The sequence below is a fragment of the Phyllostomus hastatus genome, unplaced genomic scaffold (genome assembly GCF_019186645.2).
Source record: "Phyllostomus hastatus isolate PE091 unplaced genomic scaffold, TTU_PhHast_1.1 phas_scaffold_585, whole genome shotgun sequence".
Classification (NCBI taxonomy): Eukaryota; Metazoa; Chordata; class Mammalia; order Chiroptera; family Phyllostomidae; genus Phyllostomus; species Phyllostomus hastatus.
In genome coordinates this window covers 29,301,357-29,325,141 of record NW_025334037.1, presented here as the reverse complement: position 1 = coordinate 29,325,141, position 23,785 = coordinate 29,301,357, and the positions used below count along the sequence as shown (strand labels likewise).

The 23,785-nt window shown below is 37.4% G+C and overlaps 1 protein-coding gene across 2 annotated transcripts in view; it reads left to right on the top strand.

Moving 5' to 3' along the window:
• FNBP4 (formin binding protein 4) overlaps positions 1-23,785 on the top strand; it is a 41,443-nt gene that overhangs the window by 14,106 nt on the left and 3,552 nt on the right. Inside the window, exons 9-16 of one of the 2 annotated variants that reach the window (XM_045825320.1) lie at positions 1,750-1,874; positions 3,060-3,164; positions 4,169-4,302; positions 5,290-5,477; positions 10,619-10,938; positions 11,062-11,206; positions 11,989-12,332; positions 23,578-23,735. In XM_045825320.1, coding sequence (XP_045681276.1) covers positions 1,750-1,874; positions 3,060-3,164; positions 4,169-4,302; positions 5,290-5,477; positions 10,619-10,938; positions 11,062-11,206; positions 11,989-12,332; positions 23,578-23,735 — 1,519 coding nt within the window. The remainder of the gene's footprint in view (positions 1-1,749; positions 1,875-3,059; positions 3,165-4,168; positions 4,303-5,289; positions 5,478-10,618; positions 10,939-11,061; positions 11,207-11,988; positions 12,333-23,577; positions 23,736-23,785) is intronic. The other variant, XM_045825321.1, reaches the window with a different exon arrangement.

The following is a 23,785-nucleotide window of genomic DNA, read 5'->3' as shown; positions in this document are numbered from 1 at the left end:
CCCCAGTTGGAACCTATGCATGGAGGCAACTGATTGATATTTCTCTTTCACATCAATGTTCGTAAAAGAGAAAACATGGCTTGTTCACTCTCAAATCAAAAAATACATCCTCAGGTGACAGTTAGGAAAAAATAATAATTATTATTATTATTATTATTAATATTATCAAACATATAAGCCATTCAAATGTCCATCAAAGCTAGAATGGATAAATTGTAATATATTCTTTTTTTTTAACAGTTTAGTTACAGTTGTCCCCACTTTCCCCCTATTGTGGTATATTCTTACAATCAAATTCTAAACAGCAGCAGTGAAAAATAAATGACCTATAGTTATATACATCATTATGGATTAACCTCAGAAGTAATGTTGAATTGAAATAGACAGAAGAATGCATATGTTAATATTCTGTGGATATAAATTGGGAAATGCATAAAGATATTGTGCTTAAAGACCTACACATGCTGAAAGGAAAGGAATGAACTAACACCATCGGGGTAGAGGTTCTATCTGGTGTCGACATAGTGGCAGAGAGGCCAGAGTGGCTAGGAATAGTCTTCTGTTAAGCTGGGTTATAGTTCTTTGAGTGCTCCTGTTTTAAGACTGTATGTTGTACACATTTCTTAGGATGTTTTATGAACATATGCTGTGATACTTCACAATAAGAATAATGCTGTAATAAACATCCATCCTGTATATATTTTTAATGCAGATTTTTGTGTCATCGTATAGATTCCTAGTTGTATATTACTAGGTCAGGAGGTGTGTGCATTTTAATTTGATAGATCCTGCCTAATTGCCCTTCAAAATATTCAGGTTGTAGAGCTCTAATGGTGCTTAAAATTGTTAAATTCTTGTGCCTGCCACCTGATGTAAAATGCCTGATACATAAATGAATTACAAACTAATAAGTGAAAGAGTAGAAAAATTATATTTCAGTTGATTAGAAAATGCAGAAGAGATGTTAATGATCAAATGAAAGAGAAGAAGGCCATTTTAGGCTAATAAAAGCTGAGGAAAGTGATGTCAGTGTCACATTTCTTCCTTAGATCAAGGAATAACCAGAGTTAAGAAAAGGTACTCAAATTTGATTGTTTTTAAAAATCTGGTTCTCATGACAGAATGATTAACATTTTATATGAGGATTACTTTGTTAATCGCATGTTAAGCAGACATAACAAAGAGAGTTCATATCTTTTATTCCATTCAAGTTGGTGGTAAACCTGTGAAGGTTTCCATTGCTAACAGACATCAGCACCAACCAAAAGAGTAGGTTATAGGTTAGGCCAATACAGATTATCTATAGGTCTTAAGCAGATCAGGAAGGAAGTTACCAGGTAGTTTAAAATGCTCTGATTTTGGAAGCCTTTCCCCCGAAACTCACTTGATAAAGAACCCTCATATATTCCAAGTTTGATATTTAGCTTTTGTAAGTAATTTGAAGCCATGGTATTCTGGAAGAAGAGATTAATAAAGTAGAAAGAGAAAGCAGGAACTATAAAATAATGTAGTAAAACAAAGTAGATTTCATGCATAGGCCCATATCAAAAGTGATTATAAAGGATAAAAGGTTTTTGACTTAATGAAGACAATTGATAAATCATTAGGGCTTCTTTAGCAAGTAAGACTCACAGGCAACAGAGAGAAAGTTAACATTTTTTTTTCAAAGCTCTCTGATGTAGGGGTAAGAAAATGTTTAAGGTACTCAGTATCAATACCTTTGACTTAATTTTGTGTTTTCTTTTGCAGCAACTGGTGCTGAAAATTCAGAAAAAATAGATGAGAATTCAGACAAAGAGATGGAAATAGAAGAATCTTCAGAGAAGATAAAAGTACAAACAGCACCTAAAGTAGAAGAAGACCAAGATTTAAAAGTATGTGTACATATTCCTTAATGCAACATGACAGTTTTTAAAAAAATATTTATTTTTAGAGTGGAAGGGAAGGAGAGAAGGAAAGAAACATCAGTGTGTGGTTGCCTCTCAAGTGCCCCCTACTGGGGGCCTGACTTGGCCCACACCCCAGATGTGTGCCCTGACTAAGAATTGAACTGGCTACCCTTTGGTTCCCAGGCTGGCGCACAATCCACTGAGCCACACCAGCCAGAGCATGACAAATATTTTTAAATTGTCTAACCATTGAACTACTTCCTATTAGCAAGTAGTAAAAGTAATCTTTACTCTCTCCAAAATATAAATTATTTACTTTGTTGGATGGAAATGTCATATTTAAAGCTGAAATAAGGAATTATAAGACTGATTTTAAATGTAAAGGAATTTTCTAAAAATATAAATTCTTAATTGCTTTCTCACAATAAACCTCCTTTAGAAAGCAATAGCTTATTAAAGACTTATCTAGTTTGAAAGTACTAACAACACTATAAAAGTTAAAAATTCCTACATGTCCTTACACAAAGGCAAATTTGCTTCCAATTTCATTTTTTTTTCTCATATGAGTAGAATTGAGCCATATAAAATAAGTGGCTATTTAAGGGCAGTCTCTTGGGAAAAACAATTAGCATATTCTTCAGTCACTAGCTAGTGTACAGCAGTATAGAAGGGACTAGGGGAATTAATTTTTTTCAGAATGTGGCTAGTATACATAGTTAGTAATGGATAAATAATAGTTTGAACAATGTCGAGAGTTATTTAGCATCTGCTTTCAACTGTTGCATTATGTGTGTGTTCAAGTAGATAATGCTTTAATTTCTCTACCTTCTATGAGTTATTTTACTATAAATTATAATTTTATCTTATACACAACTGGATGCAGCTACTTGAGAAAGGTCATATAACTCTTTTAAGGTTTTATTTATTTTTAGACAGAGGGCAAGGGAAGGAGAAAGAGAGGGAGAGAAACATTAATGTGTGGTTGCCTCTCACACGCCTCCTACTGGGGACTGGGAATGGAACCAGCAACCTTTTGGTTCACAGGCTGGTGCTCAATTCACTGAGCCACACCAGCCAGGGCAAGGTTATATAATTTATAAGCAGGTCCAATTTACTTAACATAGAAAATATCGCTGGTTCCATTTTTAACTTTTCTTTCCTGCATTTCAGTTTCAGATTGGAGAACTAGCAAATACCCTGACAAGTAAATTTGAATTTTTAGGCATTAATAGACAGTCCATCTCCAACTTTCATGTGCTACTCTTACAGACTGAGGTAATTTAGCCATTTTTGGTATAGTCAATGTTTAAGTGAAATGTTGAATGTCTTGTTATGTTTTAATCCTAAATTTGAATGTTTAACCTTGATGTATATTTTAACCACTTACCCAGGAAATAAAACTGTGTATTAGCCAAAGCAGAACATTAAGATAAATACTGAAAGGTATACATATTGTATATAATGATGATACTTATACTTACCACTTTCAATGGGCATATGTATTTTATTTTATTATGGTAACATTAGTTAATAACAAATTTTACGTGTACAACTGAAAAGGCTTGTGTGTGTGTGTGTGTGTGTGTGTGTTTATTTATTTATTTATTTATTTAAGATTTTACTTATTTTCAGAGAGAAGGGTGGTGAGGGAAAGAAGCATTGATTGGTTGCCTCTCTCATGCCCCCAGCTGGGGACCTGACTAGGAATCTAACAGGCAATCTTTTGGTTTGCAGGCTCAATTCACTGAGCCACACCAGCCAGAGCAATGTGTATATTTTAATACAGGTTTTTTTTCTAATAAGTTAAAATTCTATTCATAATCAGATGAGACCATATAATATTGAAAGTACTTTATAAGTGCTCAAGTATAAGAAATCTAAGAAAAGTTCTAAAAAGTTCTGAGTCCTATTTATAACCAGCTTCCTGTAGGAAGCTGAGTGGTTTTCTTTAGAACTGAACTTTGAATTTAGATTAGTAACATTACTGACCTGAATGAACTATCTGCCCAAATGGGAGGTAAAATCACTGGGGAAATAATATAGTCTAAAGGGGGAAACTAAAACTGCTGCTCATCTTCACAGATACAGGCGAGTTGGCAGTGTAAAATGTACTGGGATCCAGGCTCATGTTTTATTAAATTAGGATGGGAATTCTTTTCCTCTTCTGTCTGCTCCTGCTACAGTCTAGCAGTACAGTCATAGACTGGAGGATTTGTGTCCTTACTTCTGCCTCCTGACATAGTAAGTCTCTAAAACTTAGTGTTGTTTGTTGATTCTAGACTCGGATTGCAGACTGGCGGGAAGGGGCTCTTAATGGAAACTACCTTAAACGAAAACTTCAGGATGCAGCAGAACAACTAAAACAGTATGAAATAAACGCCACTCCTAAAGGCTGGTCCTGCCACTGGGACAGGTACGCACTCTTCTCCCCTTTTCACCTTTCACCTTTGACATCTCAGACATGATTTGTGATCACCACCACCTGACAACATGACAGCCTGTCTGGAGACTGAGAGCAGCTGCAGTCAGCGGTGCTGGGCAGGCAAAGCACCGCAAAGGCTTACAGAGTTTGGGCCAGCCACGCGTTGGAGAAATAAAAACAATGTTTAAAGTGTTCCATGTAACGGATTTTTTTCCAAGATCGGACAAAGCTGGTTTTACTCTCCAGAGTGTTGCACGGAGTAGGGCGGGCTTGGGGGTTAAGCGCATGCGAGAGCTCTGTGCGCTTTACAGGACCTCTGGAAGCAACTACTCCTGATTAACCTCGGTGAAGTTAAGGAAAGCTTCGTGGCTGAAGATGTGAATGAAGAACAAGATTACTATCTTCTGCCAGCAGGTCAGATGAAAACATTTCTTTTTATATTTGACTTTTCTTGATTTTTTTTTCGTTATTTGAAATCTTTGCTCTTTTATTTTTCAGCTCCCAGATCCTCTCCCTCTCTTTAGCTTTCACTGTGTTTGGTATCAAGAGTATGAAATGTGAATTCCACGGTCCAAGAGGGGAAGAGTCACCTTCCGCACACTTCGTTGTTCTCTTCTTTGGAAGGGAAATTAGTGTTCTAGGAAACTGAGTCCCTCTGTTAATGACACTTGAAATCCTGTTAAGCATTGGCAAAAAAAAAAAAAAAAAAGGATATGAGAGATGTTTTCTAAGTCATCTGTTGGTGTGAGAGGGCTCAGGGCTGTATTCACAGAGCTGCTGGCAGTGCAAATAGCTTTGAATTATCCTTGGTTCTCCATTCTCAAACGTCAAAGCTCTTTGTTGCCTTTGTGAATAGCAGTCCTTTAAGAAGAGGTTCATCCCTGTGAGAGCAGACTGCTGTCCTGGGACAGGACCAAATGGAAGTGTCTTTGTAGGAGAATGGGTCTTAAAACATGCGTTTTCTTTCTTGTAATTTAGGGATCATAGACGATATTTCTATGTAAACGAACAATCGGGCGAGTCTCAGTGGGAGTTCCCAGATGGTGAGGAGGAGGAGGAAGAAAGCCAAGCACAAGAAAGTAGAGACCAGAATCTTCCTAAACAGACCTTGAAAGACAAAACTGGCACTGATTCAAATTCTACAGAATCCTCCGAGAATTCCTCAGGTGGGATAATTTACCCTGAATTAATTGGAGAGAAATTATTTTAGAGAGAAAAGACTTGTATTGAGATCATAAAAGAAAGAAATTTAAACCATGACATAATTCTTTATTATATATTTTATTTTTAGAGAGGGGAGAAAGAAAGGGAAACATCAATATGCAAGAGAAATGTCGATTGGTTGCCTCTTGCATGCCCCAGCGAGTAACCTGGCCTGCATCCTAGGCATGTGCCCTGACTGGGAATAGAACCAGTGACCTTTCAATCACAGGTTGGTGCTCAATCCACTGAGCCACACCAGCCAGGTCATAAATCAAAACATAAATTTCTGATTAAAAAATAGTGGTTAGAGCATTGTCCCAATATACCAGAGTTGCAGGTTTGATCCCTGGTCAGGGCACATACAGGAAGTAGGCAATGGATGCATAAATAAGACTCTCTCCCTCTCTCTTTTACTCCCCTCCCCCTTTTTGTTCTAAGGAGAGAGAAAGAAAGTAGCTTAACCTAAAGAAAGAATGCAGAAGTTATGCTTAAGAAAACAAAGGCAGTAACTGGTTGAAAATCAGCATACTATTGAGAAAAAATGAAATGATGAGCCACTGTATTTTGATTTAAAAGAGTGTCCTATAACTACCCTTTCATATCACAGACAAAGCTGTGAATTTCCAGTAACAGAAATGCTAATTAATGCTAAGGAACTACATGGTTAAATTGTGGAAATCTATGTGGAGTAATAATTAATAATGTGAGATTTGTTGCACCTTTCTGTGGAACTCTAGTGCAACCTCATTTTTCAACTTCATTACAGAAGTCTTAAAAGAAGTGTGGTTGTTTCAAATGATCTACGGAAATGCTATGAATATAGGACTATGCTTGTTCCAGAGGAGCAAAATAATTTATTATTACAAATAGTCAACAGTATTTTTCTATAAATCAGGATTGCTCTTCATTTAAAGTACTCTTGGAGCTCTTCGGTTTAGTTATAAACAGTAAGCCTCACTTACCTCTTCAATAGGCTCTGTGACTACACAAAACAATGTAATGAAACCAGTTTTACCATAGACTAATTGATATAAATAAGAGTTAGGTTCTTAAGTCATCTCATTCATCTTGTTGATGTTACAACAAAACGTTATGCGAAGACCTATTGTACCCACAGGAAGGGACTATCGTAATTTCTCAGTTACTTTGAGAATCTGGTAGCTCTTGTAAGAGTCATGTTTTGATTTCTTTCCCCATAATGGAAGAAGATACACATTTTTTTCTCCTCCAAGTCCATCTTGGAATGACAAAAATAAGTGAATAATGAAGCATAGTCAAAACTGATTAAAATTTTTGTTCTAAGAGAACTGGTAGCTATTAATACTTGTTAAAATGATGGCATATGAAGCCAAGAGTCTCTGGAATCATTTCTAAAGAAATGAACCTTTGAAGATAAAAAGACATGGAATCCGTTGGTAAGAGAGGGAGTAAAGAGCTGAATTCTTTTGTATTCTGCTTATCAGAAATGGTGCTTTGTGGTCTGTAGGCTCCCTAATCCCCGTAGAAAAGTTCTGATGATGTATCAAATGAAAGGAGTAATGATTTTAACTTCTTAAATGCCCTATGAGTCATCATCAGAGCACTCTAAATAAAAAAGCCCCATATGACTGCAGTGATCAGTTTAGAACATAGCAAAAAGGTGGTTTCATTCTACCTTTTCAGAAATACATTTTCTCACCTTGGCTGGTGTGGCTCAGTGGATTGAGCGCAGGTCTGTGAACCAAAGCATCACCGGTTTGATTCCCGGTCAGGGCACATGCCTGGGTTGCAGGCCATATCCCCAGTAGGGTGTGTTAGAGGCAACCACACACTGATGTTTCACTCCCTCTCTTTCTCCCTCCCCCATCTCTCTAAAGTAAATAAATAAAATCTTTTAAAAAAAAAATACATTTTCTCAAGTTACAGGGTATTTTACTTACCATTTTCATGAAGAGGTTTTCTTTTGATTACTTTCCCCCTTTCTTTTAGTAGCAGTGATAGATAGGTATTTTAATAAGTTGGTTTTATTATTTGTATTTTAGTAGTTAGTGAACTTAAGAGGCTTGATGGTGGTTCTGGGGAGGTGATTCCACTCCTGACCACTGTCTGATGTCTTTCTTGTATGTTCCAAAGCTGGATAGTCTAGAATTACCAACTAAGTGTGCTGTGGTCAGATGACACACCTGTTGCTTCTGTTTGGTAACGGGAAGACCTTGAGACATTCCTGTCTGATTAAAATAAAAGTAATTATGCTATGGGGAAAAGCCACTGCTAAACCAGCTTATATTCTTCAACCTCTTTATTGAGAGCCAGTAAAATCACATGATAAACTTGATGTAAATAAAATCCATATGTGTACTTAGGTTTTTGGGATTTAAAAGCAATACCCATTACTATTCTATGCCTATAAAGAAGGTTTATCGTGCATGCAGTGTGTGCTCTTGGTTAGTTCAGCAGTGGTTAAAGTAATCTTTCAGAGAAGAAAAATTACTATACTTTTGGGAGCAAGGAAGTTCCAGAGTTCTCTTTATTTTTAGTCCTTGTTTATTGTTTAATGTTTGAATTTAACATGTTTCTAAAGATGAGTGGTATTTCAAGATACCCAGTATGTCTCTTTTCCTGGGCTGTGTCTCTTAGTTTAAATATAGGGCTGCTTTTCAAAAAAAAAAAACTCTCTGAGGACGTATTATTTATAAAAGTTCTTGCTTGAAATTGCTAAACTGGCCTCTTGGCTCAAAATACTATACAGAGTTTTCTCCTTGTGGGAATATAGGGAAATAAAGGAAGCCCGCCTGTAAATAGAAATAAAGATGCATAGAAAAGACATGCTCTTGAAGCATTCAAAATTTGCATCCCCATACTATTTTGTCTTTAAATTTGTTGTTTTCTAAATCTGTTAGCATATAATGAAAGCTGTGTATGTACCATTTTAATCTCTCCTTGCACTTCATACTTGAGTGTTCTCTTTATTGGCAAAATAAAACAAATGAGTTACATTTAGAAATGAAGAAAAGCATCATGTGGATGACATCATGACATCCATGGATATTCAAACTAGGATTTCTTGGAAGTTCTTTGTATTTAAGCTAAAGGAGATGATGATAAATATTAAGACACAGCTTTTATGTTTTGAGTAAATGTAATTTGGAATTCAAATATTAATTCTAAAAGTGTTCCTTGTTTGCTGCTAAATTTATCAAGTCTGGTTCATTTTATATTTACACAAAGTTTAATTCTGATTCGCTTTGTTGGAGGTTGTAAACCACACTATTAATCTGAAACCTATGTTTCCCCGAGTTCCTCTGCACAGCAGCATGTCACCATGGTAATTGTATTGACATTGCACTATGCTTCTAAATGAAAAATCTGCCAATATATAAAATCTGACGTTTTTACTTACCTACCATATGTTGTGGTTGGTTTATTAGCAGGAAGTTTAGTATGATACTAAGCCTCAGTGTTTATTGCCTTAGTTCTGGTGTAATCTTGATATACTCTTATGTAATGTAGTAAACTTCTTGGCCATACCCAATCTTTGTCTAAAAGTTATTGTATAAATTCATAGGTGGGGTATAACCAAATACAAGTATAATGACACATTTGAAGTCTTCAGCTAAAAAATTGCATTTCTGTTTTCTGGTGAAATTTTCAGTGCTCTTTTCCTTAGTCCTAAACAACTCCTCAAAATAACTACAGTAATCATGTGCATCAGGTTCTTAAAAGTCTTTTACATAATGTGTCTATTTTCTGTTTCATGAAAAGTAAAGCTATTTCAAAAGCCAAATCGTTCATGGTCACTTTGGTTTTACCTTGTTGAGTGCCATTGTGGTGTTTTGTGAGCAAAGTAAGGTAGAATGCCTTATTCTTGTCCCAGAGCCTTTTATAATAGAGCCCTTACCTAATTCACTGCTTTTGACCATGAAATTGAACAGGTGACTGCATCTGGATCTCCATGAGAAGTGAGATTTATTTGACTGAGATTTCTAAAGCTCTTGGACTCCTGATACTTCACAGGGAAATCTTGGTAAACTAGCACTAGACTAGGAGTCATATGGCCACTAAGCTGTATAGTCTTAGGCAAGTTATGTATTTCCTCCTGGGTTTCATTACCTTTAAAATGAGAGGGTTGAACTAGATGATGTCTCATGTGTCTTCTACTCCTAAATTCTATGAATTTTAGGGAGAAAATACCCTTCAGCATTCCTGGGATATATATCTAATAGTCCCATATATTGTGAAACTTCCCTATTGACGATAAAGAGGGATGGGGAAGGCTACAAGTAAGTATATCCTATTTTCTCTAATCCTTAAAGCTTTTCCCACTAGAGAAAGGACAGTAATTAACTGTGAATTTTGGAAAACCAGAGGAAAGCTGATCCTACAGCTTTTCAGCTGTAATTTAACTCAGACTTCAACAGCAATTTCAAATCCTCTACATCTTCAAACACCTCTTGTGTGTGGGTGCCTTAGTTATTTACCTTGAAGATTTGTCCTCCTGAATTTCCCTTTTCTCACCACAAATAAAATTACCCTCTGTGATTTAGCAAATGAGTGTAATTCACACAAAAGTGTGAATGAATGTTAAGGTTGACAACAGCACCTTGCAAATGGGTTTTTAAAGCTTAGTGACCCAAATTCATTAAAACAGGTAGAATTTGTGAATGTTTTGAATGAGTACTTCTCTGGGTCATCCTCAATTTCTTGTCTAACTCAGTAAAACTACATGAAAATCAGCACTGCAAATGCACATCATTGCCCTCATCGCTTTTTGAAAATAAAGAGATCCCAGAGTGTTTGCCTTGTCATTCATGTATTTTGAAACTGAGTGTAGGTTCAGATGACCAAATTTCTCATTGGGTTAATGTGCTTCACTCATTTATAAATCTGGACCCAAAGAACAAAATTCGTATTTCATAGCTGGGGTATGAGTGTTAACTTTGAGATTCATAAATTTATCTTTCCATGAACGTCATTTTTGAACTGAGTTATTTGGTACTTAAGTGACATCAATATAGAATAGGTCTGTGGGTCAGATTTTGTCTCACCAGTCAGTTGCACATTTCTGTAAATAAAAGCCATGATGTTTTTGTATTGCTTTTTACCTGACACTTGTTTGTTTTTTTAGGTTCTCTTTGTAAAGAGTCCTTTTCTGGTCAAGTTTCTTCTTCATCACTCATGCCACTTACTCCATTTTGGACCCTCCTTCAGTCAAATGTGCCTGTGCTTCAACCTCCATTGCCTTTGGAAATGCCACCGCCCCCACCTCCACCCCCGGAATCTCCTCCACCGCCACCTCCTCCTCCCCCTCCCCCTCCTCCTGTAGAAGATGGTGAGATCCAGGAGGTAGAGATGGAGGATGAGGGGAGTGAGGAGCCTCCTGCCCCAGGAACAGAGGAGGATACTCCACTGAAACCTTCTACACAAACCACAGTTGTAACCAGTCAGGTAAGAAATGCTGTTTGGCATCCTAAAGAGTTTTAGGGGAGCAGGGTATGATTGACACCATGTTTTATTTTAGAAGAGGATGTTTAACCAGGTCCTTTAGCCACTGACCCTTTTGTGTTTCAGAGTTCAGTTGATTCTACCATCTCTAGTTCTCCTTCCACTAAAGCAATAAAGAGAAAAGCTACAGAAATTAGTACTGCAGTAGTTCAGAGATCAGCTACCATTGGTAGTTCTCCAGTCCTCTACAGCCAGTCACCTATAGCTACAGGTAAGCATCATGATTAAAATGTTTTCCTCGATGTACTATATCTTTGTTTCCAGAATTATGTGTCGTAAATTAGTGTTAAAAGCTTCTCATTGCATAGACAATTTATATGTGTTTCATTTGCTAAACACTCGGGTTACTATTAGCAATTTGGCATGTATTCTTCCAGATTGTCTTCTTTGTATTTACATAACAGTGGTTTTGATGTTTAAGTACTTTAATGCTGAAGTATTTTAAAGTATTCAGAAATTCATATTTTGCTACTAGCCCTAACCAGTGTGGCTCAGTTGGTTGTCCTGTAAAGCTACAGGTCACCAGTTCTATTCCTAGTGAAGGCACATGCCTGGGTTGCAGGTTTCTCTCCCTTTCTTTCTCCCTTCTCCACTCTCTAAAAATAAATAAATAAAATTTTTTGAAAGAATATATTTTGTGCCTTGGCTGGTGTGGCTCACTGGATTGAATGCCAGCCTGTGAACCAAAAGGTTGTAGATTCAATTCGCAGTTAGGGAACCTGACTGCATTACAGGTCAGGTCCCCAGGTGAGGGCATATGAGAGGCAACCGATGGATGTTTCACTTCCCTCTCTTTCTCCCTCCCTTCCCCTCGCTCTAAAATTACATAAATAAATTCTTTCTTTAAATAAATATTTTGTTACTAGAAAAGGTGGCTATATTTTTTGAGGAAGATTAGGATCATTTTGTAGGTGATCTGTAAGTTCCTCAATTCCCTTTTCTTTCTTGTTGTAGAATTTGTCATAAAGTTTCACTTTATGTTTTCTGTATTAGGTCTCCAGACAACAGGTACTGGACAACAGTCTGCAGGAATCGGACCCCAGGCAATACCAGTTAGCCATCCAGCAACAGGAATGGGTCATCAGGCCAGAGGAATGAGCCTGCAGCCAAATTACCTAGGACTGGCATCCGCCTCTGCAATTATGAATTATGCTGAGTGTTCTGTCCCAATGGCAGTGACTGCTCCCACACTGCAACCCGTGCAGGCCCGAGGTGCTGTGCCTGCCACTCCTGTTACAGAACCGCCACCGCCACCTCCTCCTCCTGCTCCCCCAACGCCACCTCCAGCTCCCAAAATGCCACCACCTGAGAAGACAAAAAAGGGAAAGAAAGAAAAGGTATAGTCAATCTCCCTTAACATTTTTTTTTAATTTATCTTAAAACTATTATTATTATTATTATTATTATTATTATTATTATTATTACTATTGAAGTGATACATAAAATTAACCATTTTAAGGGATATAGTTCTGTAGCATTTAGTACATTGATAGTGTGCAGCCACCACCTCTCTAGTTAACATTTTCATCACCTCAGCAGAAGACCTCGTACCATTAAGCTGCCCCACCACCCTCTTACCCTAGGTTCTGGGAACCACAAATCTGCTTTCTGTCTCTCTGGATTTACCTATTCTGGAACCATGAATATGTGAACTTTTATGTCTGGCTTCCTTTACTTAACACAGTGTTTTTAAAGTTTCTTATCCATGCTGTAGCATGCATCAGTATTTCATTCCATTTTATAGCTTTTAGTAGTAGTTGATTATATATACCACAGATTATTTATCCATTCATCCACTGATGCACATTTGTATTGTTTTAACCCATTTGGCTATTACAAATAGTACTGGCATGAATATGCATATGAGTATATGCATATTGAGTACTTGTTTTTGTTTCTGTGGGGTACATAGGAGTAAAATTGCTGGGTCATATGATAATTCTGTGTTTAATTATTGAGGAACTGCCAAAAGTTTTTCCACAGTGACTGAACCCATTTTACATTACCCACAGCAATGTACAAGGGTTCCAGTATCTCCAAATGTACACCAACATTTGTGATTTTCCTTTTGTTATAATTTTTTATTTTTTTTTTAATATATTTTATTAATTATAATAGTTGTCCCAGAATTCCCCCTTTGCCCCCCTCTGCCCAGTACTGCCATTACCTCCAACAGTCCCCGTTTAGTTCATGTCCATGGGTCATGCATATAAATTCTTTGCCTACTCCCATTTCCTGTACTGTTCTTAACATCCCTTCCTGTCTATTTTGTACCTACCAATTTGTACTTACTAATCCCTGCACCTTTTCCCCTATTCTCTTCCTTCCCCTCCCCACTGTTAACCCTCCATGTGATCTCCATTTCTGTGAGTCTGTTCCTGTTCTAGTTGTTTGCTTAGTTTTTGTTTTTGCAGGTTTAGTTGTTCATAGTTGTGAGTTGTCATTTTACTGTTCATCATTTTGATCATCTTTTTCTTACATAAGTTTCTTCAACATTTTATATAAGGGCTTGGTGGTGATTAACTCTTTCAACTTGACCTTATCTGGGAAGTACTTTCTCTGCCCTTCCATTCTAAATGAAAGCTTTGCTGGGTAGAGTAATCTTGGATGTAGGTCTTTGCTTTTCCTGACCTTGAATACTTCTTTCCAGCCCCTTCTTGCCTGCAAGGTTTCTTTTGAGAAATCAGCTGATAGTATTATGAGAACTCCTTTGTAGGTAACTCTCTCCTTTTCTCTTACTGCTTTTAAGATTCTCTTCTTATCTTTAATCTTGGGTAATGTAATTATGATGTGCCTTGGTGTGTGCTTCCTTGGGTCTAATTTCTTTGGGACTCTGGGCTTCCTGGACTTCTTGGAAGTCTATTTCCTTTGCCAGATTGGGGAAGTTTCCCTTCATTATTTTTTCAAATAAGTTTTCCATTTCTTGCTCTTCCTCTTCTTCTGGCACCACTGTGATTTGGATGTTGGAATGTTTAAGGTTATCACGGAGGTTCCTAAGCCTCTCCTCATTTTTTTGAGTTCTTATTTCTCTCTTCTGTCTAGTTAAATGTTTACTTCTTCCCTCTGCTCCAAAATCATTGATTGGAGTCCCAGTTTCCTTCCCTTCACTGTTGGTTCCCTGTATATTTTTATTTATTTCCCTTTGCATAGCCTTCACTTTTTCCTCTATTTTCCAACCATACTCAACCATATCTGTGAGCATCCCGATTACCAGTGTTTTGAACTCTGCATCTGATAAGCTGGCTATCTCTTCATTGCTTAGTTCTGTTTTTGGAGTTTTGATCTGTTCTATCATTTGGGCCTGATTTCTTTGTCCCAGCATGCCTATTACATAGTAAGGTGTGGGGGCTTAGGTATTCACCAGGGTGGGGCAACCCACATTGCTATGTTGTCGCACTATATGTGGGGGAGTGGTTCAAGAGGAAATAATGCCATTTGCTCAGCTCTTGCTGGCTTTCAGTCACTTCCTCCACTACCCACAAGCAAAATGGGCCCTCCTGGTGCTGATTTCCCAGTGAGGGGTGGTTTGTATACATTCCAGAACCCTGTTGGTCTCTCCAACGAACTCTCCTGTAAAGCTGGGAATTTCTCCCACTGCCGCAATCCCCACAGGTTTTCATAGCCAGAGGTTTTGTGGCTTTCTTTTCTTGCACTGGAACCCTGGCTTGAGCAGTCTGTCTCACTCCTCAGTTGTTCCAGGACCTCCTGGTTTATCTGCATGCAAATGTGGGACCACCAGCCACCACCTTGCCCACCGGTCCTCCAGCTGTTGCCTTGCTGCGCATCTTCTCCGCTCCTCCTACCAGTTTGAATGAATGTTTCTTCTTTAACTCCTTGGTTGTCAGAATTCCATACAATTCGATTTTCTGGCAGTTCTGGTTGTTGTCTGCTTTTAAATTTGTTGTCTTCCTTTTGGTTATGAGAGGAGGCGAAGTGTATCTACCTATACCTCCATCTTGGCCAGAATTTCTTCATCACTTTGAATACTTCTTACCAGTCCCTTCTAGACAAAGTTTCTTTTGAGAAATCGGCTGGAAGTCTTATGGAAACTCCTCTGTAGGTAACTCTGCTTTTCTCTTGCAGCTTTCAAGATTCTCTATCATTATCTTTTGGTATGTCTATTTTCTTTACCAAATTAGGGGAGTTTTCTTTCTTTATTTTATCAAATAAGTTTTCGATTTCTTGCTCTTCTTCTTCTGGCATCCCTATGAATCAGATGTCAGTACATTTGGAGATGTCCCGGAGGCTCCTTACTCTATTCTTGTCCTTTTTAATTCTTTTTTTTTTTTTTTCTTGCTGTTGTGATTGAATGTTTTTTTCCTTCCTTATGTTCCAAATCAATTAGAATCTTGGCTTCATCTCCTCTGCTATTGGTTCCCTGTGGATTCCCCACCCCACCCCCACTTAATGCAACCTTCATTTCTGCCTTGGTCTTTTTTATGCTGTTGCAGTACCCCAGTGATTTTTTTTGAGCATCCTGGCAACCAGTGTTTTGTACTCTGCATTTGATAGGTTGCTTATCTCCATTTCCTTTAGTTCTTTTCTTGGAGTTCTGTTCTGTTCTTTCATTTGGGCCATATTTCTTTGTCTCATTTGCCAGCCTCCCTGTGTTCATTTCTGTGAATTAGATAGAGCTACTTTGACCTCATTTTTTTAGTAGCATGTCCTGTTGTGGAAAAGGTACCTGTCTGGAAGAATATGGCTTCTTTAAATCCTGAGTTGTCAGACTTCTATTCAGCTCAATCTTCTGATGAATCTGGATTAAATTTGTTTTGTAATATACTTGTAATTTTTTCTGTAGTTGTGCACAGAGGCAAAGCATGTTTTCCTATGCCTCCATCTTGGTCAGGCTATCATGAAGGTGTATATTGCTTTAGAGGCTAGTAGCCAGTTAACTTGTCACCTATCCATATGCAAATGGCCTGTATTCCTCTGGTCTGTGAGATCTTGCCCTCTTTAATCTTCATTCCTCAACTCCTAAACTTCTCCACTCTTCTTCATCAGAAGATCTACATTGGGTGCCTCGTGCCCTCCTTTTTTTTTTTTTTTTTCAATTTAATCTTGCACCTTGAGTTAGTCTGTCAGCGCTAGGCTGTTTATTTTCAGTGTCCTGTGCACTCCTAGCAAGCAACTGCACCATGACTCTGACTTCCAACTTGAATGTATCGTACCATTGCTGCTGGGACAGCTGCGATTGGTTATCTAGCTTACAAAAGATTTTATGTTAAAGATCATCGCAACAAATCTATGGTTAACCTTAACATTCAGAAAGACAGCCCCAAGATCATACATGCTTTTGACTTGGAGGATTTGGGAGATAAAGCTGTGTACTGCTGTTGTTGGAGGTCCAAAAAGTTCCCACTCTCTGATGGATCTCACACAAAACACAATGAAGAGACTGGAGACAATGTGGGACCTTTCATCATGAAGAGAAAAGAAGCTTAAATCAACAGTTTTAATGCTGCAAACCAACTTGTCCTGATTGTTAATTAGAATAACTACCACCTCTGTCTAATTGGCCTTCTCTGGGTTCTAGATGTGATCCATTGCAAACTGCTGCTTTCATATTCATGGCATTTGCCATACTTGTTGAACCACCATGGTGCACATTGGTTTAAACAACAAAAAAAGGAAAAAGTGAAAGAAAAAAATTAATCTTTCTTTTTTAACATTACCTTTTAGTCCCCTTAGTGATTTTCTATTTTTCAAGAACATTATTATACCAGTCCTAATGGCCATGAAGTGGCACCTTATCATGGTTTTGATTTCTGTATCTGTGGTGAGTAATCTTGTTACACAACTTTGCATTTGCTTGTTAACCATTTGTATATCTTTGGAGAAATGTCTGTTTAAGTCCGTTGTCCATTTTTTAAATGGGTTGTCTTTTGTTACTGAATTGTAAAAGTTCAATCAATATATATTACAGGTTAGGGTCCCTTATGAGTTATATGATTTGCAAATATTTTATCCCACTCGTGGGTTGCCTTTTCATTCTGATAGTGTCCTTTGGTACACCAAAGTTTTTAATTTTGATAAAGTCCAACTTAACTGTTTTTTCATTTCTGCTTCTGCTTTTGGGGTCATAGCTGAGAATTCATCGCCAAATCTAATGTCATGAACATTTACCTCTATGTTTTCTTCTAAGAGTTGTGTAGTTGTTACTATTTTAATTTTTATGAGTTTATTTGAGCCAAACTTATGACATACAGGAAGCAAGATCTCACATGCTCCACATTATATAGTTTTAGCACTTAGATTAGGTTGTTAGGTAAAGGGTTAAATTTCATTTTCTTGAATGTGGATATTCTTTTGTCCCAGCACCATTTGTTGAAAATACCATTCTTTCTCCATTGAATTGAAGACCTTATCTAAAATCAATTCACCATGAATACATGGGTTTATTTCTGGACTTTTAAATCTATTCCATTGGTCTATATGCCAGTACCACAATGCTTTGATTGCTATAGCTTTATAGTATAGTATGTTTTTAAATTAAGAAGAAATTTTTCGCCCTAGCTGGTGTGGCTCAGTGGATTGAGTGCTGGCCCACCCACCGAAAGGTTGCTGGTCTGAGCACATGCCTAGGTGATGGGCTGGGTCCCCATTGGGTGGAGTGAGAGAGGCAGCCAGTAACTATTTCTCTTGCACATCATGTTTCTCCCTCCTTTCCCCACTCTCTAAAAATAAAGAAATAAAATCTTTAATAATTTTTTTAAAAGTACTTTTTCAATATTGGCTATTCTGGACCCTTCTTCAGTCCAGTGGGTCTGTGCTTCAATCTCCATTACCTTTGAAAATGCCACCACTGCCACCTCCACCCTTATAATTTTACATGAATTTAAAGGTCTGGTTTTTTTCATTTTTGCATAAAAAGGCAGTGTGATTTTAATAGGGACTGCATTTAATCTGTAGATTGTTTTGGTCCTATTGCCAGCTTGCCAATATTGTTTGAATCTTTCAGTCCATGAGCACAGGACTCCTTTTTATGTATTTAGGTTTTTAATTCATTTTACAAATTTTTATAGTTTTCAGTGTACAAGTCTTTTAGGCTAAATTTATTCTCAGGTTTTTTGGGGGGTTTTTTTTTTTAAGATTTTATTTATTTATTTTTAGAGAGAGAAGGGAGGGAGGGGGAGACAGAGACAGAGACAGAGACATCAATGTGTGGTTGCTGGGGGTTATGGCCTGCAACCCAGGAATGTACCCTGGCTGGGAATTATTCTCAGGTTTTTTTGTTTTGTTTTGGTTTGGTTTTTTTGGATGTTATCGTAAGTGGTATTGTTTTAATAAAGTTTGGTTTAGTTACTGTTTTATTATATAATGTCTTTCTCTACTTCTTGTAACCGTTTTAGACTTATAGTCTGTTTTGTCTTGTGTTATTATTGATACCCCTGATTTCTCTTGATTACTGTTTGCATGGAACGTATTTTTCTGTCCTTTCACTGTAAATCTGCCTGCCTCTCCTTATTGATAGGTAAGGACTTAATAGTGCCATTTTTGTTCTTGTTTTGTATATGTCCTTTTTGTTTGAAATATTAGAGTCTTATTTAAGAAGAACAAAAATGTCAACAATAAAATGGCAATAAGTACTTGTATATGTTTAACAGCTTTCCCCTTGTTTTCTCCCTTACTGTCTTCCTTTATGTTTAGTTGATTTTTTCAGTGATTTTCTTCTCATTTCTTTTATGTACATTCTGTATTTGTGGCTGCCATAGGAGTTTCATAGAATATGCTGAAGTTATGTTGTTGGTGTTAAAAATTATATCTTTATATACTACATACTTGTTAACATAAATTTATAATTTTTTATGCTTTTGTCTTTTAGATTCTGTAGAATAGATAGAATTGCCATCTAAAATCACAGTAATACTCATTTTGTGTATGTAATTGTTTATATTTACTTTGCCAGAGAACTTTATGATTTTGTTTAACAAGTTATTATCTAACATCTTTTTGTTTCCACTTGAGGGACTCCCTTTAGCATGTCTTCTAGGGCAAGTTTAGTGATAATGAACTTCTTCAGCTTATGTTTATCTAGGAATGTCTTAATTTCTCCCTCATTTTTGAAGGCCATTTTTACCTGTCATAGGATTCTCAGTTGATAGTTTTTCCTTTGATCACTTTACATGTATCATCCCACTGCCTAAGGCCTTGCAAGGTTTATGCCAGAAGTCCTCTGAATACGTCACTTTTCTTTAGCTGCTTTTAAGATTCCCTGTTTGGCTGTTTGATTGTGTGTCTCAATGTGGTCTTCTGGGTTTAATCCTACTTACAGTTCATTAGGCCTCTTGAATGTGTTAATCCATGTCCTTTCATAAATTTGGGGAGTTTGGGGACATTGTTCAAATAAGCTTTCTGCCCCTTTTTCATTCTCCCCCTAGGATTCCCATAATGCATATATTAGTGTACTTGATGACATCCAATAAGTGCTTAGACTGTTACTCTCTTTGCTTTATCTTTTTGCTTCTCAGACTCAATAATTTCAAATGACCTATCATCAGTTTTGCTGATTTTTTGTCTTCTGCCTATTGGATTCTGCTGTTGAACTAAAGAATGTTTCAATTCAGCTGATCTATAGTTATCCAGAGATTTATTGTATTCCTTTGAATGGGCATGTTTCTCAAATTTTTTGTATGCTTTGTGATCTTTTCTTGAAAATTGGTCATTTGACAAAACTCTCCCAGTCTGTACACTGGCTGTGTATAGGGAAGACCTTCATTAATATGCCCATAGTGAAGGCTCAGGATTTTTTCTTTGGACCTTTTCTGGACATATGTGTTCCCTAGACTTGTGCTGCTTTGTTTTTTTTTCCCCCATTACCTGTATACATTTAGTTTTAATTAACCTATGAGTCTCACATCTGGTTCTTCTAGGAGCCTTAGATTATTCTATTGTATTCCTCTCCCATAATCTCTTGGCACCAGGTATTCACATGACTGCAGTCCTCCTGTGATTTTCAGAAGCTCAAGCACCTGCCTTTGCTCCAAGTCAGGCAATACAGAAACCTGTTCCTTAGATAGTGATAGGCCAGAATATTTTAATACGTTCTGCTTTTTTTCCATTATAGTTTATGTTCAGTATTATTTTGTATTCGTTTCAGGTATACATACATTGCTTTTTTTCCCTCCTAAGGGAAGGAACTGAGAATTGGGTTACTTCATCCCAGTAGCACTGGGGAAGGGATTGTGCAAGTATAAGCAAATACACCACAATAATTCCTACTGTTCTGAGTGGCTTTTTTAAAAAGAGAAATGTTGATTTGTTGTTCTACTTTTCTATGCATTCATTGGTTGATTCTTGCATGTGCCCTGATCTGGGATTGAACCTGCAGCCTTGGCATGTCATGATGACACTTGAACTAACTGAGCAGCCCATCAGGGCCTAAGTGGCTTTTTCTTGATCAGGTATTCTCTTTGTTGCTGTGAATCGCTGTTTTCCACAGTTCCCACAAGCCATTTTAGTCCGTCTGTATCTGTGTGCATAATGTTTCCACATGGGGACAAGGGCTCTGGGTTTTTTGTCTGCCATCTCTCAGATACCACCTTTGTGGACACTTGAATGCCCTAATAACCCAGAGAAAGTTTCTGGATAGTGTTTTCTACCACTGTCAAAGTTCTGTTGTCTGCCTCAACCTCAACTGCATGTAATCTTTTGCTCCGCGGATCAACACAGCAAATTCATTTGCTTTACAATGGTTCAAGGAACCTTTCTGAATGAGCTTTATGTTCACAAAAAATACACAAGGTATTTCTGGATTTGAACCACACTTGTCCAAGTTGGTACCATGGTTCCAGAAATTATCTAGAAATGAAGTAAATATAAAAATCAACAGTGACAATTAGGACAATATCTTGAATAGACTGTTTTCAAGCTATGTACCATAGCGTACACACAACAGTTCTTCTGAGCCAATGTACTGTTTTAGCCCCTTGTCTTAGCTTTGTCCATGAATCCCACTAGTGTTCATTCTTTATACAATTAAATGTTAGACAACCAGTATGTCAGGAAACATTTCTTTTATGAAGCCTCCCTTAGCATTCTTCCTCCAGTCCTCCAAAAGAGGTATTAACTACTCTCTCCTCTGTTAATTCAACAAGAAAGTTTTTAGCCAGGTGTGCTTTTATGATCTTATATAAATAATCATTTTTGAAAACCCAGAATCCTAAATTAATACATGGTTTTTATATACCTGATACCTGTAAAGAAACAACCTTTTTGTTGTTACAAGCCATTTTTAAAGACTATAAAATGCATAATTAATTCCTCTAATGTTTAAGAATATTTGAGACCAATATATATTTTCACCAAAATGAAGTTTTATGTGCAGCTTAATAGAAAATAAACTAGAAAAAAAAGTTTTGCCATTTAATTTTTATTCCTCTGGTTACAGTGTTGCCCTATTTAAAATATGTTCAAATAGCCAGTGCAACTCAGTGTCCATGATTTCAAGTGTGACATGATTTCAAGTGTGACAGATAATTTCTAAAATAAAACTTACTTTCCCATGACATACAGGAATTAAAAATGCAAAAGTTCATGAAACCTTAAAAAGTCGAAATGGAACAGTGGTGACTCTATCTAGATCTTTGGTTTTTAATCACATTTGCAGGTGTTCAGCAAGCCCTGTATACACACGTGACCATTACTTACCCACATTGCTGCTAACCCAAGATGGGCTCTGGCTGCTGGAAGGGTGTGTGTGTGGTTGGTCTCCTTGTACCACAGGTGAAATGAGAGAATGGAATGTGGGAAGGTGCGTGGAGCTGCAGGTCTAAAGCATCATGGGATGGGCATCCATTTTCTCAGACACTTAAGAACTGTCAGTGACAGTCAAAATAGGGTATGGATCAGGGAGCCAAGTATTTCTTTTATTCAGGCTGAAAAATAGTATTGACATGGATCTTTGGGACTTAAGAAATGTGTTGCTGCCAAGCGTGGGCAGGAAAAACAGCATGGACGCTCATAGCCAGTCCGGGCAGGATGAGTAGCATGCAGTCACAGCTGCCACTCGAGTGCCTGTGTGTCATGCCTAGATTGTAACCTGGTCAGCTCTTCAAGCACACAGCTCTGCTCCTTTTCAAAAACAGCGATACTCGTTTGTTTTACCAATTTCCAATACAGTGGCTCTCTTAATTTCACATAACTAATCATACATGTCAAGTATATTTCAAATGCATACTACTTGTCAGGCGTTCTCCTTAGGAGCCTTGGGATTTGGTAATAAATCAAATGAATATAATCTCTGCTTTGGTACAGCCCCTTTTCTCGCCAGCCAGGGGAGAAGTTGCAACAGAGGTGGTGAGACAGATAAGCAAATAAATGTTCAGCATTTTAAAATGCAGTGGAAAGTTCTGAATGGTGTGGCCAAGTAGGTTGGGCATCATCCCACAAACAAAGGTGTTGCTGCTTCAATTCTCACTTGGCCACTCCTGGATCCCCAGTTGGGGGCATTCAGGGGTCAGCCAGTTGGTGTTTTTCTTGCCCATCAGTGTTTCTATCCTTTTCCTTCTACCTCCATTTCCCTCTCTCTAAAAATAAATAAAGTGTTTTTTGTTGTTGGTTTTGTTTTTGTTTTTGTTTTTGTTTTTTTAAATAAAATGCAGTGAAAAAAAATAAGCAGTGTAAGAGGACAGAAAGTAGTCTTTGGGAGGTGGTACTATTTCAGATTGGGCTTAGGCAAAGGAAGGCCTTTCTGCTGGAGTGTCATTGATCGGGAGCCTGAAGGTCATGATGGAATAAGCCATGTTGGACAAACACAGTTCTGCATTTGCAAATATCACAAGTTTTTTTGTTTTTTGGTGGTTTTTTTTTTTTTTTTAGTGCAAAAGGATGTGTTTATTATAGGAAATTTAGAAGATAAAGAAGCCAAAAGAAGAAAAGGAAATTTATTAATACCCTCTTAAAATTTCCCTGGCTGATGTGGCTCAGTGGATTGAGTGCCAGCCTGCAAAACAAAGGGTTGCCAGTTCCATTCCCAGTCAGGGCACATGCCTGGGTCATAGGCCAGGTACCCCGTTAGGGGCATGAAAGAGGCAAGTACACATTGATGTTTTTGTCCTTCTCTTCCTCCCTCCCTTTCTCTGAAAATAAATAAATAAAACTTTAAAAAATGTCATTCATATTTTGACATATCTCCTTGCTTTTTTCATATTTCATAATTGCCGTGGACTTTGTTGCTCTCCCCAGAAATGCTGGTCATTTGTTTCTCACCTCTATTTTTCGCTTGATGTTAACACTGCATCTATTTAAAATTTGTGAAGAAGAACACCACAATTCTCTGGAGATGAGGTGAGGGCACCAGTTCTGACTTCCATAGAACATGGAGGCTAAAAAAGTTTTTTTCTGACCTGATTTGATAAGACGACCATGTTTACATTTTTTAAATTTTTAGCCAAGCATTCAGTTTATAGTTGGTAGGAATTTTTAGCAAGAACTCAGAATGGTATTTATTTTCTTTCTGTTATTTTGATTTTAGTTTACTTATTTTTTTAGCACTAGGAAAAGATCCTGATGTCACATATGGAGGACTCGTTTCCTTATTTTATGTATTATATTCCTTCTGACCTTTAACCTTCGTCATAGGCAAAGAAGAGTAAAACCAAAATGCCATCTCTGGTGAAGAAATGGCAGAGTATCCAGCGTGAGTTAGATGAAGAGGAGAACTCTAGTTCCAGCGAGGAGGACCGGGAATCAACAGCACAGAAGCGGATTGAAGAGTGGAAACAGCAGCAGCTGGTCAGGTAAAGAGACCACAGATGGGGGGTGGGTTGTGGTGAATTCATAGAAATAT